Source organism: Mixophyes fleayi, chromosome 3, assembly GCF_038048845.1.
Source record: "Mixophyes fleayi isolate aMixFle1 chromosome 3, aMixFle1.hap1, whole genome shotgun sequence".
In the NCBI taxonomy this organism is placed as follows: Eukaryota; Metazoa; Chordata; class Amphibia; order Anura; family Limnodynastidae; genus Mixophyes; species Mixophyes fleayi.
Genome location: NC_134404.1, coordinates 27,569,212 through 27,583,895, shown reverse-complemented (window position 1 = coordinate 27,583,895; position 14,684 = coordinate 27,569,212). Strand labels below are relative to the sequence as shown.

General features: G+C 42.3%; 1 protein-coding gene across 1 annotated transcript in view; it reads right to left on the bottom strand.

Moving 5' to 3' along the window:
• LOC142143437 (cytochrome P450 2K1-like) overlaps window positions 1-7,890 on the bottom strand; it is a 76,959-nt gene extending 69,069 nt beyond the window's left edge. Inside the window, exons 1-2 of the mRNA XM_075201278.1 lie at window positions 7,714-7,890; window positions 1,517-1,679 (exon numbers count right to left, since the gene is read on the bottom strand). Of these exons, the coding sequence (XP_075057379.1) occupies window positions 1,517-1,679; window positions 7,714-7,887 (337 nt within the window). The 5' untranslated portion in view covers window positions 7,888-7,890. The remainder of the gene's footprint in view (window positions 1-1,516; window positions 1,680-7,713) is intronic.
• Window positions 7,891-14,684: the final 6,794 nt, after the last annotated feature.

The window sequence follows — 14,684 nt, the reverse complement described above, 5'->3', positions numbered from 1 at the left end:
ACGTTTCTTTTTATTTCTCCATGGAACGTTCAGTGTCTATTGTGATGTATCTGTCCATAAAAATATCCAGATCCTGAGGATAGTGTAAGCAGGCTAATTTATACTTAATTTTATCATTAAGTCAGTGCCAAAACAGAAGTTGTTTGGCAGCCATATTTCAGCCTGTATCCTCCATCCACTGATGAAATTATATAACATATTCTAATACAGAATGGGGAACATTGACATAGATTGTACAGGATTAATTCACAGTAGCTGTCTTGTATGGATCATAAAAAGCCTTGCGATAAGCTTGCAAGAAGAGTGATAAAGAATATAAAATGAGATCTTGCTTTTACAATAATGATGTGGCCCAGAATAAGGCATTTACTTTAAGTAAAGTAAGGATCAAGCCCACATTTAAGGAATCTGTGCCACAGGTTCTGATAGATAAACCTACATTGGGACATAACAGAGCAAAATTGTACTTTGTTTCCCTGAAATTCTCTGGAAGTTTCATCTTTGGTTCAGGCTCCGTAGTGTTTGGCCATGGCAGGGTAATCACAGGTGATGCAGAAACTGTTCTGTTGCTATGGCATTGGCCCCAGTGATAGCCATAATATATGGCCAAATTATTCTGTAATGGTATGTGCAAGTAGCTTGCATAATAAGAAATGGACTTGAATGGTTGGTGGCTATATAATCATCAATAGTTGTGGCTAGTGAAGCAAATATCCACACTATATGCAAAGGAGCCTCCTGACAGCTATAGTCAAAAGGATAATTGAGGTTAAGGACTGCAATACTGGCCATATACAGAATTTCCGATTTTCTGTAAGAATCAGAATTAGTGCCCAAGTTTTGGCAAACAACGCGTCTTGAAGATTAAAAGTTGCTATGGTAGCAATAAATGTCCAGGGGTTATCTGTTCTTGTGTCAATGTGAATGCTAAAGTTAGTAACCATGCTCAGGGAAAGTAACAAAGATTGCACATGGGAAAGCCACATATGTATTTGCAGGTCCTGCAAGGGTTAATACCCAAAGTGTAGTGCACATAAGAGCCAAGGAATAATAGTAGTCATGGTAAGGGACAAGCCAAAGATTCTGTACACTAAAAGGTGGTAAAGAGAGCTATAGGAAAGAAAGGCACTTGTTTAGGACACTGGCAAGGGACTGATATGCTTGCTGAGTACATATAGCAGCTAAGGTGCACAGGGCGCCAATAAAGTTTCTGCTGATCGAGTGATTCACACACAGGGATATTGTTTATTATGGACACAACAGCCTCCCATTCCTTCCCCTCTCCCGACAGCGCCCCTTTGTCTCAACCAGAACTCCAGAGACAGAAAAGCACATGAGGAATATTTACAAGCAAGTCATTCAGAGAAGCTGACCCTGATGGCATAGAACCTGTGATACTGTTAATGCGGTTTGTGATAAAAATAAGCCAACAGATTTACTTTCAGCTCTAACATTTTCAAAACATACTCATAATATATATATATATATATTCTTTAGGAAAGTGGGAAAAAAATACCATAGTCCTTTTGCATTTTAGATATCGCTGGACGGCTTGGTCTGTCAGAAAATTGATCAGCATGTGTGATTAGAGCATCTTTAATAGTATCAAAACCACATAAGATGACCATCTTTGACATGCCTAACTGGAAGCTGAAAACTTTGCCGTACTTCTTAGACAACTGTAAATACAATAAACAATAGCAGAAGTAATTGGATTATAGTCAGCATTAAATTACATTATGTCAGTAAAGTAATAATTTCCTGCTGTTGGAATCCATAACCTGTGGATTACCAGGAACTGCAGGAGCTATTCCAATTTTTAAGTAAATATCCAAAAAGGTATTCCTATAGTAAAGTGGAGATCTTAAAACCTAAGACGTGAAAGGATATAAGGGATCGGATATCACTTGTTACTGCTAGGAACGCCCAAGCCAGTACAATGAAACTCGGGGACTACTCTGAAGGCCCGGTGTTCGCTGGAGCCCTTAGTGGTGGGGACAGACTTGGCTGCGGGCCGACCGAGGGTCGAGTAACGTATACTGACTTTAAGGAGAGCCCAGGGGTGGAGTGATTGGCAGACAATAGTGAGGAGGAGAACCAAGGTCAAAGGTCACAAGCACAGGTACGAAATCCAGGGACAAGCAAAAGGTCAGGTGCACTAGCACAGGAGCAGAATCCGGAATTCAGGCAAATGGTCAGGGTCAGAAGCGAAGGTTCAATGGTCCAGGAACAAGCAAAGGTCATACACGGGAAGTCAATGAAGGGTAACAATAACCAAGCAGGGAGAGAACAAGCAGGCAGCAGAACTGAGGACAGAACGCTATAACCGGCAGTGAGGCTGCAGACCTCACTGCCTTAAATACTAGAATTAGCCAATCAGAGCTTAGCTTTGAAATCATATGACAAGTTCAGATACTCACAAGTAATTAGCCCGCAGGCTTGTGAGTGCTCCCGCGCATGCGCCCGGCTGTCCCCAGCTGCCGGGACACAGCGCTCCCTCTATTGGCGTGCCCTGGCAACGGCCGGGTGAAATCCGGAAGTGAGGTCCCGGTCGCCATAGCGACGGCCGGGACGTCCAGAAGAGAGAGGTTAGAGTCGCGGCGGTGCCCGCGGCAGCCGCGACTACTGACAGTACCCACCCCTTGAGGAGGGGTCAAGGAACCCCGACATCCAGATTTCGTTGGAAACTTTTTAAAAAACTCTTTGATGAGCCTTCCAGCGTGGAGGCGCCTCTGTGGTATCCAAAAACGCTCCTCAGGGCCAATGTACGAGGAATTGAACTTGGCCTTGAACCTTCCTTGAGTCAAGGATTCTTTCGATAATATATTCGTGGTCCCCGTTCACCATCAGAGGCCTAGGCCTGTTAGAGAGAAGCCGTTAAAACTTGCTGGGAGCAGCGACTTTCTTCAGAAGCGAACAATGAAAAGTAGCAGGTATTTTTAAGGAAGTTGGTAATTTTAACCTAAATGCCACTGGATTCATTTTTTCTCAATTGGAAACGGTCCAATGTATCGGGGCCCCAACTTCCTGCAGGGTTGCCGCAACCTGATGTTCCGTGTGGATAACCAAACCCGATCCCCCACTGTCAATGAACAAGGTCTACGATGGCGGTCAGCGAAGACCTTAGATTTTTGGGAGGCTTGCCCTAATGCGGAGTGCACCTTCTTCCAGACAGACCTCAACCTGGCAGTAAAAGCTGGTGTTCCGAAATCCCCACAGGGAATGGTAGTAGAGAACGAGTTGGATCTCAGGTGAAACCCGAGGTTGCAAAAGAACGGGGATGTATGTATAGCGGAATGGCAGGAATTGTTGTACGCAAATTCTGCCCAGGGCAAGAGAGAGGAACAGTTGTCGTGGAATTTAGAAACGTAGATGCGCAGAAACTGTTCTAAAGCCTGGTTAGTGCTCTCTGTCTGTCCATTCGACTGTGGGTGATACGCCAAGGACAGACTGATAGAGATCCCGATGGACTTACAAAAAGATCTCCAAAACTGGGCAATAAACTGGGATCCTTGATCTGAGACGATGTGTTCGGGAATCCCATGGAGACGAAAAATATGTGTCAAAAACAAGGTGGCCAAGGTTCTGGCATCAGGTAACTTGGGCAATGATATGAAATGTGCCATCTTACTGAACCGATCCACGACTACCAAAATGGTGTTATGTCCTGCGGATACTGGTAGGTCAACAATGAAATCCATCGACAGATGGGTCCAAGGCCTGCTTGGAGCAGGCAAGGGTAACAATAGACCAGAAGGACGGTTTCTATCAGATTTATTTCTGGCACAATCAGGACAGGCCTGAACATAAGCCTCCACATCGTCTGATAAAGTGGGCCACCAAAGCCAACGAGAAAGAACTTCGATAGTCCTACAAATTCCCGGATGACCAGCAGAGCGGTTGTTGTGACCTTCCATGAGGACAGATTTCCTTAAGTGCACCAATACAAATAATTTGTTGACCGGTGTCTAAACTGGAGCGATTCTCTGGAAGTGTCGGATAGTTGCTCCTAGATCCTGGGTGAGTCCGAGATGAACAGCAGTTGCAGGAACAATAGGCAATGGGTCAGGAGACTGAGGATGATGGGCCAAAAAACTTCGGGACAAGGAATCGGCCTAGGTATTTTTAGAACCTGGACGGAATGTAATAACGAACCTAAATCTGGTGAAGACTAAAGCCCAGCGGGCCTGCCTGGGATTCAGAGTCTTAGCGGTCTGGATGTATTGGAGGTTTTTATGATCCGTAAAGATGGTAATGGTATGAACGGCTCCCTCTAACCAATGTCGCCATTCCTCCAATGCCAACTTAATGGCCAACAATTCACGATTTCCGACATCATAATTACATTCAGCAGACAGAATTTTTCTAGAGAAAAAGGCACAAGGATGTAACCTTTTACTCCGTGGGTCTTTCTGTGAGAGGATGGCGCCGACACCGACATCCGAAGCGTCCTCCTCTACAATGAACGGAAGTTCTGGGTCAGGATGTCTCAGCACTGGAGCAGAAATGAAAGCAGCTTTGAGTGCTGAAAAACTTGCCAATGCTTCCGAAGACCACTTTGCTGGGTTAGCTCCTTTTCGGGTGAGGGCAGTGAAAGGAGCCACTAATGAGGAGAATGAATCAATAAACCTACGGTAATAATTGGCGAACCCAAGGAATATTTGGATCGCCTTCAGATTAGTAGGGAGAACCCAATCCTGGATTGCCTGAACATTGGCAGGGTCCATTGTGAATCCTGATGAGGAGATGATGTACCCCAGGAACGACACTGTGGACACCTCGAATTCACATTTCTCCCTCTTTGCATATAGATGATGTTCCCGTAATTTCAGCAAAACATGACGAACATGCTGACGGTGCTGAGGTAAAGATTCGGAATAGATTAAAATGTCATCCAAATAAACAACCACTGTTTTACCCAGGAACTCCAGTAAAACATCGTTGATCAGGTCCTGGAATCCCGCCGGAGCGTTGCATAGCCCGATTGGCATTACGAGATATTCATAATGTCCCGACTGAGTATTGAAGGCGGTCTTCCACTCATCCCCCTTCTTGATTCGGATAAGATTGTAAGCCCCTCGGAGGTCAATCTTCGAAAATATAGTGGCTGTTTTCAATTGATCAAACAGAACAGAAATCAACGGTAACGGATACATATTCCTAACTGTGATGTTATTCAGTCCACGGAAATCAATGCAAGGTTTAAGACTGCCATCTTTTTTTGACACGAAAATGCAACCTGCGCCTACGGGAGATTTAGAAGGATGAATGAATCCTTTCTTCAGGTTTTCCTCTACATATAGCTCCATGGCCTGAGTTTCAGGAATGGACAAAGAATATAAACGCCCTTTGGGCAACTTGGAACCTGGTACTAAATCAATTGCGCAGTCATATTCTCGGTGTGGTGGAAATGAATCAGCTTTCTTTTTGCAGAACACATCACTGAAGTCCTGGTAGGGTACCGGCAACAAGTCTGGACTAGGCCGTAGGATTCTAAGCGGCAAGGTCAAGCAAGACGTAGAGCACTCGGGACTCCAACGGATAATCTCTCCGCTTTTCCAGTCAGTAAGGGGGTTATGACTGCGAAGCCAAGGATACCCCAGAATCAAAGGAGCAGAGGGACAGGTAATAAGGTAGAAGGAGAGTTCCTCCATATGGAGGGCTCCTACAGACAACCGAACCATTGTAGTCCTAGTGAGATTTCTTCTCCCAGGCAAGGGGTTACCATCCAAACCACATGTGGTGCTGCTTGATCCTAGCTTGATATGCGGAATATCGAGCGTCAGAGCCAAATGTATATCCAGGAAATTACCGGCCGCACCACTATCAAGAAATGCTGTCAGATCCATGGATTTTCCACGGAAGGCTAAACGTCCAGGGACTAATAAAGAGATTTCTGAAGAGATAATTTGAAGACCTAAGCGCACCTCTTCACCTGCACTTAGGCTTTGGAGTTTCCCAGTTTATTGGGACAAGAACGTACTAAGTGGCCCTGTTGACCACAATACATGCACAGGCCTAGTGAGCGTCTTCTGGAGCGTTCCTCCGGAGGCAAGCGGTAAGCGCCCAACTGCATGGGTTCAGAGGAATCGGACAAAGCGGTACCGGAGCTAAAGGATAAGTCCATAGGAACAGAGGATTCCAGTTCAGTCTTCCTTTCTCTGATCCGACGGGCAATTTTAATTACGAGTTGCATCAACTCCTCCAGTGAGTCGGGTACTGGATACTGGACTAAGGAATCCTTAATCTGCTCGGTAAGACCTAAGCGAAATTGACTTTGCAGTGGTGGATCGTTCCAGGCACTATCGGTGGACCATCACCGGAATTCCGCACAATATTCTCCCGTGGAGTGACGTCCTTGCCTTAACGCTCGGAGATGAGACTCAGCTGAGGCCACCCTGTCTGGGTCATCGTACAGTAACCCCAGAGCTTGGAAAAAAGCATCCACAGTCTGCAAGGCCGGGACTCGTTGAAGGCAAGGAGAAGGCCCAAGACTGAGGGTCACCCTGCAATAGGGAGATAATGATCCCTACCCTTTGTTGTTCAGAACCAGAGGAGCGTGGTTTCAGGCGGTAGTACAACTTGCAACTTGCAACTCTCTTTAAAATAACGGAAGGCTGACCTGCTACCAGAGAATCGGTCAGGCAAGTTCATTTTGGGCTCTGGTATGTCACCAGCGGGGACTTGCTGAAGCTGCAGGTCTCTGGAAGCCCCCTCTTGGACTGCCAAGTGCTGGGATAAATTCTGCACAACTTGAGAAATCGCCTGTATCTGATTCGACAGGATCTGGTCTGGAGACAGGTTCGGATCACCAATCTTCCTTGGCCGGTTATAATGTTAGGAACTCCCAATCCAGTACAATGAAACTCGGGGTCTACTCTGAAGGCCCGTGTTCGCTGGAGCCCCTAGTAGTGGGGACAGACTTGGCTGCGGGCCGACCGAGGGTCGAGTAATGTATACCGACTTTAAGGAGAACCCAGGGGTGGAGTGATTGGCAGACAATAGTGAGGAGGAGAACCAAGGTCAAAGGTCAAAAGCACAGGTACGAAATCTAGGGACAAGCGAAAGGTCAGGTGCACTAGCATAGGAGCAAAATCCGGAATTCAGGCAAATGGTCAGGGTCAGAAGCGAAGATTCAATGGTCCAGGAACAAGCAAAGGTCATACACGGGAAGTCAATCAAAGGTAACAATAACCAAGCAGGGAGAGAACAAGCAGGCAGCAGAACTGAGGACAGAACGCTATAACCGGCAGTGAGGCTGCAGACCTCACTGCCTTAAATACTAGTATCAGCCAATCAGAGCTTAGCTCTGAAATCATATGACAAGTTCAGATACTCACAAGTAATTAGCCCGCAGGCTTGTGAGTGCTCCCGCGCATGCGCCCGGCTGTCCCCAGCTGCCGGGACACAGCGCTCCCTCTATTGGCGTCCGGCCATTGCCCTGGCAAAGGCTGGGTGAAATCCGGAAGTGACGTCCCGGTCGCCATTCTACACAAGCAGTTCCTTATCATTTGAGGTTCAATTTTATAAATATGTCCAAATATCTGCCCATTTCTCCTATTATAAACAATGTGGGGAAATTAATTATCCTAATTTAAATTCCCTTGAATTACTTTTTGGACTAGAGAAGGAAAAATATCAGTCTAAAAGCATATTTATTTTAATTGTAGATATAAATTCTTTGGTGATGTTTTTGCAGAAGTAATGTATTACCTCTAGGAATGTTTTATGAGGTCTTGCCATGTCGATCATGTGTAAATTTCCAATGATTGGTAATGGCTTTGGTCCCGGAGGGAATTTCTTACAATTGTGTCTTTTCCGATTGTTAAAAACATGTGCCAAAAAAAGGATGATTACAGCAGACAGAAAAATTGAGACAAGATCCATAGCAAACAATGTCTTCTGCAAAACCTAGATAGGAAAGACAAAACAGGTCTGTTATTAGAAAACTATATAAATGGTAATTAAAAGTGGTTGCTTAATGATGCTAACAGTCAAGTATACATATAGTTTTTAACTTGCAATAAGGCAAAGTCTCAAGCGCAAACAATAAGATAACAATCAATGCTAACATGGACTTATGAACTGAGTCCGTAATGCAACCTATGACAGGGATAAGAAAAAAAAGAAGGGGAGGTAGAAAAGAGTGAGGAAAAGCTGAGTGTGTTAGTATGGGAAAGATAAGAGAATATGGGTGAAGAAGAAAGAGATTAGAATTGTGGAGGAGTATGAACTCTCAAGGCATTTAAAAAAACATTCAAGGTGAGAGATAGAGAAATCAAGAAGTAAAATAGTTAAACCAAGACTGCCAGGTTGACAAAAATTGGTTGGGACTTAATGATAACTAGTAATATGTTTCAATTTGTGAATCTGCCATACATTGTTAATTAAGTTTGAAATAGAAGTGAAAGGAGAAAATAATAGAAATGGAATGAAAATTGGATTTGTGTAAGTTTACTAATTTGGGGATAAATGTATGAATCTCCGGATTCTTCATTTCCGGCGTGTTCAGCCTCTTCAGCGCTTAAATTTAAAGCGGCGCTGCATTGTAAAGGGAAACTAATGAATCAGGTCCCTAGACATCATTTAGATGTTGGAGCTACTAGGGGTAAAATGTTTTTTTTTTATATAGTTCGGGATAGAGATAGTTGATTAATTGCAGTGTTGAGTGTTTGTTTTGAAATGGAACAAAACTAAGAGAGCTATGGAGCTCTATCAGAATATTTCTGTGGATAAATGTAATTTGTAATTACACCCTTATGCATAAGTAAAGCTACATGATTAGAACAACATAATAGGACCCACTATTAAATTAAATAGCCCCACCAATAAATGAAATTGCTCCACCATCACCCCACAAATAAAATAGCACTCATTAAATTACATATTACAGTTTCTCTTGATATAACAAATCGGTGAGAATGGGATTTATTTTTCCAATTCTCTTAATGACCATTTTGAAAATGTAAATTGCTGTTGGTGTCTATTGTTTTGATTTAATTCCTATTTTCACTAGTTTTATGCCTAAACTTAATATTAAAATATTTTTTCTCAGTGTTTAAAGTAAAATGTAAAAAGATTTCCGTTGTCCTTTTCATACTATTAAATAGTATAGTATCTGTATATCTTGTATAAAAGATAATAATACTTTCAAAATATATCTTATTGCTATAAATACATTCTCACTGTTGTTATCTCATAAAAGAGAACAGCAGCATTACATTCTAGCTATACAACCACGCATCTCTATAAATTCAACATCTCTTACAAACCTATCATGTGAAGCAGGCACAATATCTACTTATATGAGCATGGTATTATCGTCATCATCTATTTATATAGCGCCACTAATTTTGCAGCACTGTACAGAGAGCTCACTCACATCAGTCCATGCCCATTGGAGCTTACATTGTAAACTGCCTAACATACACAAACACTAAGAGAGACCAAGGTCAATTTAATTGCAGCCAATTAACCTACTAGTATGTTTTTCCAGTGTGGGAGGAAATCAAAACATCTGGAGGAAACCCACGGAAACACAGGGAGAACATACAAACTCCACATAGATAAGGCCATGGTTGGGAATCGAACTTATGACCTCAGTGCTGTGAGGCAGAAGTGCTAACCCCTAAGCCACCATGCTGTCCCAATTTGATCTCCAGATTTAACCCCTGCCATCTAAGGGAAGGTTTATTTCTCATATCCAAGAAGAAGTAACTGTATATTTATGCTCTATTTATTTTTTATATTTTAAAAATGAGGGTTTTTTCCTTACACTCATCCTAGGTATAACTATAGGAAAGGAAAATGGAAGAAAGCCCATCACACAAGAGCATTGGCCTGGGCACTTTAAGCAGGGTAACCTCCTATGATGTAGCATGGTTATCATTTTAGACAAATACACAGGCAATACTGTGTGTACTACTGTTAGGTTCACACAGTTCAGCCTTCACGAGCAGTACACGGTGAAGCGGGACATAACTCCCAACTGTCCTAAGCAAAACAGTCACCCAAATTCGAGACTGTACCTCCAGATTCAGGACAGTTGGCAGACTGTCCTGCTCTCTCCTACAAGTCTTGTCACTGTCAACACTTGTGGCTGCTGGTTACTTTAGCTCATTTGCTGGTTGTCTGGATCCTGAAATGTTGGAGGCTCTATTTGGCAAAAAAATGAGTATATGAGATTTAGAAAACTCAAACTAGCCCCAGTGTTAAATCAGTAGCACTCAAGTTTTAGAATTAGACCTCCCTCCACCCCAACATTAAAATACTAAAATTCACATTTGCTAAATAGATCTATTTCCCTCTAACCAGCCCCAACATTAAATTAATAGTATTCCCATTTAATACGTAATCCTTTTTCCCTCCCTCCAAACAACCCCAGCAATAAATTAAATATTTACAATTACAATTAATAAATAGCCCTCAGTTCCAAAATCAGTCCCATATTAAATTAATACCCCCAATCCACCTCACCTTAAATTAATAGGACACAATATTAAATGAAATAGCCCCATCAATAAATTAATTTGCCCCACCATTACCCCACAAATAAAATAGCACTCATTAAATAATTAATCCCACCTGCACTCCACCATTAAATAGCCTACCTCTCACACTATATTAAGACCCCCCTTCCCTCACCTATATTAACATACTGTCCCCACACACACTATATTAACATACTGCCCTACACACACTATATTTATATATACTGCCCACACACACACACTATATACTGCCCACACACACACACACACACACACACACACTATATACTGCCCACACACACACACACACACACACACACAATATATACTGCCCACATGTGCACACACAATATATACTGCCCACACACACAATATATACTGCTCACACACATATGCACACACACACAACAAATACTTCACACACACACACTTACCTTATTCCACCCAAGCTACTGTAGCATTGCACTGCTTACACATGGGATGGCACCTGTCATGTGGTGCGCATCCATGTGACAAGCGGAGGAGGGGAGAGGGACCGCGGCCAATGGTGAAAGGTGACGGGTCCCGAAGGAGAGGCTAGCCACCAAATAATAGAGACTTGGGCCAGTTCATGCACCTGCCCAAAATATTAATTTTTTGTCCTGCCGGGGGGCATGTGCCCCCGTGCCCCCTCGCCCAGCCCGCCCCTGATGATCGCCCTCCTATTTCAGCATGTATTGCACAAATTTTATGCTAAACAATCATATAAAACCGAGTACCTCTTTACCCCTTTTTGAGCAATGCAGCTTCCGCAGTCCAGTTCTCTCTACCTGCTCCTTTCTGCAATTCTTTCTCTTGCCTTCACTAGAGAAGGTGACTCCTCTCTAAATCGGCATTGATATATTATGTGACGACTGCACCAATAAAAAATATATTGTCAAATAAAACCACAAGCATAAAAACACTAGGTTGATTTTATTAAAAAAAAAAAAAAAAAACCTACCAGGTATGTTTTTGTGCCACTGAAGACAACATGTGAACAGGGAGATAATATAGACACTCAACACAGACAGCACCGTAATCATAATCAAAATGGCCCCAGCCATGTGCAGCAATGCTGACCACTATAGCGCTAATTTGGACTTAGACATAAGTTAGATTTTTGAGTAAGATACACACCTCCATACTGTGCATAGACTCTATAAATACATATGCGGGCGTCCATATTTGGGTTTTTGTATATCATTTACTTACATCACCTAATACCTGGAGATGCAGAATACAGGAGGGCAATACAGGACTTGTATGTCAAGTGCATGTTCATATAATTGTAATGCAATTAGACATGGACGCAACTGCAGAAAAATCTTTTAAGAGGAGAATCTCTTGTGGGTGCTGGTGGGCTGGTGCAATGATACATTTTGATGATGATGATGAGGAGGATCAGCAGCACAAGCTAGCTGCTTCTGATTGGCTGTTTGCATAATGACCCCTCCAGTACTTAAATAATTAGTGGGTATATTACATGAAGTGGCTGCTCTCTATCCACATTGCTTAATTAACATTTTTAATAGGACTACCGAATAAAAGAAGGTATCTGTTTGAATTTAAAAGGAAATAACAGATGTTTGAGTTTATTTTTATTTGTATTTTAGATTTGTCGTTTTATTTAATTGCATTTTATATTGAATGTAAGTTTTGCATTGACTGATAGACACTATTATGTCTTACGTGCATTACACTGCATTACATTATTGAATTGTGGGCAAATAGGAAATGTGACTTTAGCATTTATTACTAATACTGTCAAGCCACATGTTTTTGTTAGTGAGGACATATATCTGACGTACGCAAAAGGTTACTGTTTTGGGACTGGATGCATCATGGTATCAGTAGGACTGAAGCTAATATGCGTTTTTTGTGAGCATCTTATCTTTAGCTACATTATGAGTACATATATGTGTCTACCTCTGAATGAGCCACTATGTCACTGTGCTAATAAATAATTAACTACTTATAGTAAGTACATATTATTATAGTGAGACACAACAAGACATGCAAATAAACATTTATGCGTACTAGATGATATGGCTTACTCATCTGAATATTTAGTATTAGGTATTAGTAAATAAGCATATAAGTATTGGTTTATACAGGCAAATGACAAATAATTACATTGAAATGTCTTTAAGCTAAGTCAAAATGTTTTATGAAAATTCTGAGAAATTGGTTTCTTACTGAGTGCTGTCGCAGTTACACAAAGCGCTGATTCAGTCCTCTGTGCAGTATTCTGTTCTCCTGCAGAGAGTTGTGTGATTTTAAACTCCCAGAGAATGTTTAACCCATATGATAAGAACACACCTGACCTGCAGAAGACTGTATAAATTCCAAATGACTCCACACTGCACACAGAAACACTTTGGAAAGTCTGTATACTAGTCTTTCACAGTAATGTACATGGGGGGAATTCAATTCCCACATAGTAGCGCAGCGTTAAACCTATTACTGTTATTACGGTAAATTTAACCTGGCTTTCTGCTCGCAGCTCAGGGAGCAAAAAGAAGTTACTTTTTACAGTAATGCGCCCATTTGAATTCCCCCCTATGTATAATATACATGAGTGGTGTGAATGCTCATACAGTGCTCCCTTTGTATATGCTAGTTTAAAACAAGGGCCAAAACTGACATTATAGCAACAGTGGTGTTACAAAGAGAGTGACATGTAATGGAATAAACACATTTTAATGTACTTTCTGTTTTTGCAGAGAAAACACCTGGAATAAATGAGGGAGGAGTTCAGGTGTGCCGAAAGAAGGGGGGGGGTGCGGGGGGGGGGAGGGGGGGGGGCGGGTCCTGGCCTGCCTGGGAGGCCCAGGCCCCATAGTCTGGTAATTTATTTTATTTTTATTTAATTTTTTCTGTTGAGAGCAGCTCCTAGTCCTTGGACAGTGTGTGACATCACACACTGTCCAAGCAGCAAAGAGAAGTGGTTCTAGCTCAACTTAGGTAAGTGTGCTGGGGTAGTGGGGGTTTATGATGTTTTGGGGGGTTATGATTTGTCTGGGGGGGTTATGAAGTGTTTTTTGGGGGGTATTAATGTGGCTCTGGTGGTGTAATGTTTCTGTTGAAGTGGCGTGATGTAGCTGGGGGGTGGTGTGTTAAATGCTATGTTTTTATTATTTTGGTTGTCGCATATACTGCAAGCAAAAAATTAAGAGGCACTCAAGAACCCATATATAAGAGAGATTCCAACTGTAATTGCCAGCAATGTGCGCAGCACAATGTCCGCATGCCACATCACCGGCAATTTAATCTCCCCATATTGGTTAGGGTTAGGGTTGGCAGCATCATTAATGAAAGTTAAAGAGAAGGGTTGGTAGTGTTCCTAAAAGTCTCCAGTGACATTCTACAGAGTTATAGCTCACACAGAATCAGGAGAGGTGCCAGTGTTCTTGCCAGTCTACAGTCTACGTGCCATTGCTCATTGTCAGTACTGAAACAGAAATAATAGGACTAGCTGTCTTCTTAACAGTCTCCAGTCACATTGTACTGTGTTATTATGGCTCACACAGAAACAAGAGAGGTGCCAGTGTCCTTGCCAGGCTACAGTCTACGTGCCATTGCTGAAAAATAAGTAATAGGGCTGGCAGTCTTCTTAAAAGTCTCCATTCACATTGTCTGTGTTATTATAGCTCACACAGAAACAGGAGAGGTGCCAGTGTTCTTGCCTTTGTACAGTCTTCATGCCTTTGCTCATTGTCAGTGCTGAAACAGAAATAGTAGGGCTGGCGGTGTTCTTAATCGCTTGTCACCAATCACTTTGTACTGTGTCATCAAAATGGATTCATATCAGTCCACAGAAGACCAGGAGCATCAAGCACCTGCTGGCACCAGCCATGATAATAGCAATCCCTCTACGCCATTTGCTAAAGCCTATGTTAAAGTGCCTAGTGTTTTTAAGTCATGGAAACAAAAATGTATAAAACCTTTTACTTTGCCTTGATTACAGGTGTTTATTTCTTTAATAAAGTTAACTGCAGACATTTTTTTGGCCAACATGCCATTCTACAAAAGCAGTGGCAAGGAAAGAATCTTCTTGTAAGGTCAGTCATTCTGAAAAAAGTGTTGCCCAAATACTTTTACGTGTAAAAGCTGATTTGGAAGAAAACAGTAAGGCATTAGAAGAAACTGTATGTTCAGATTCCGAAATGACAC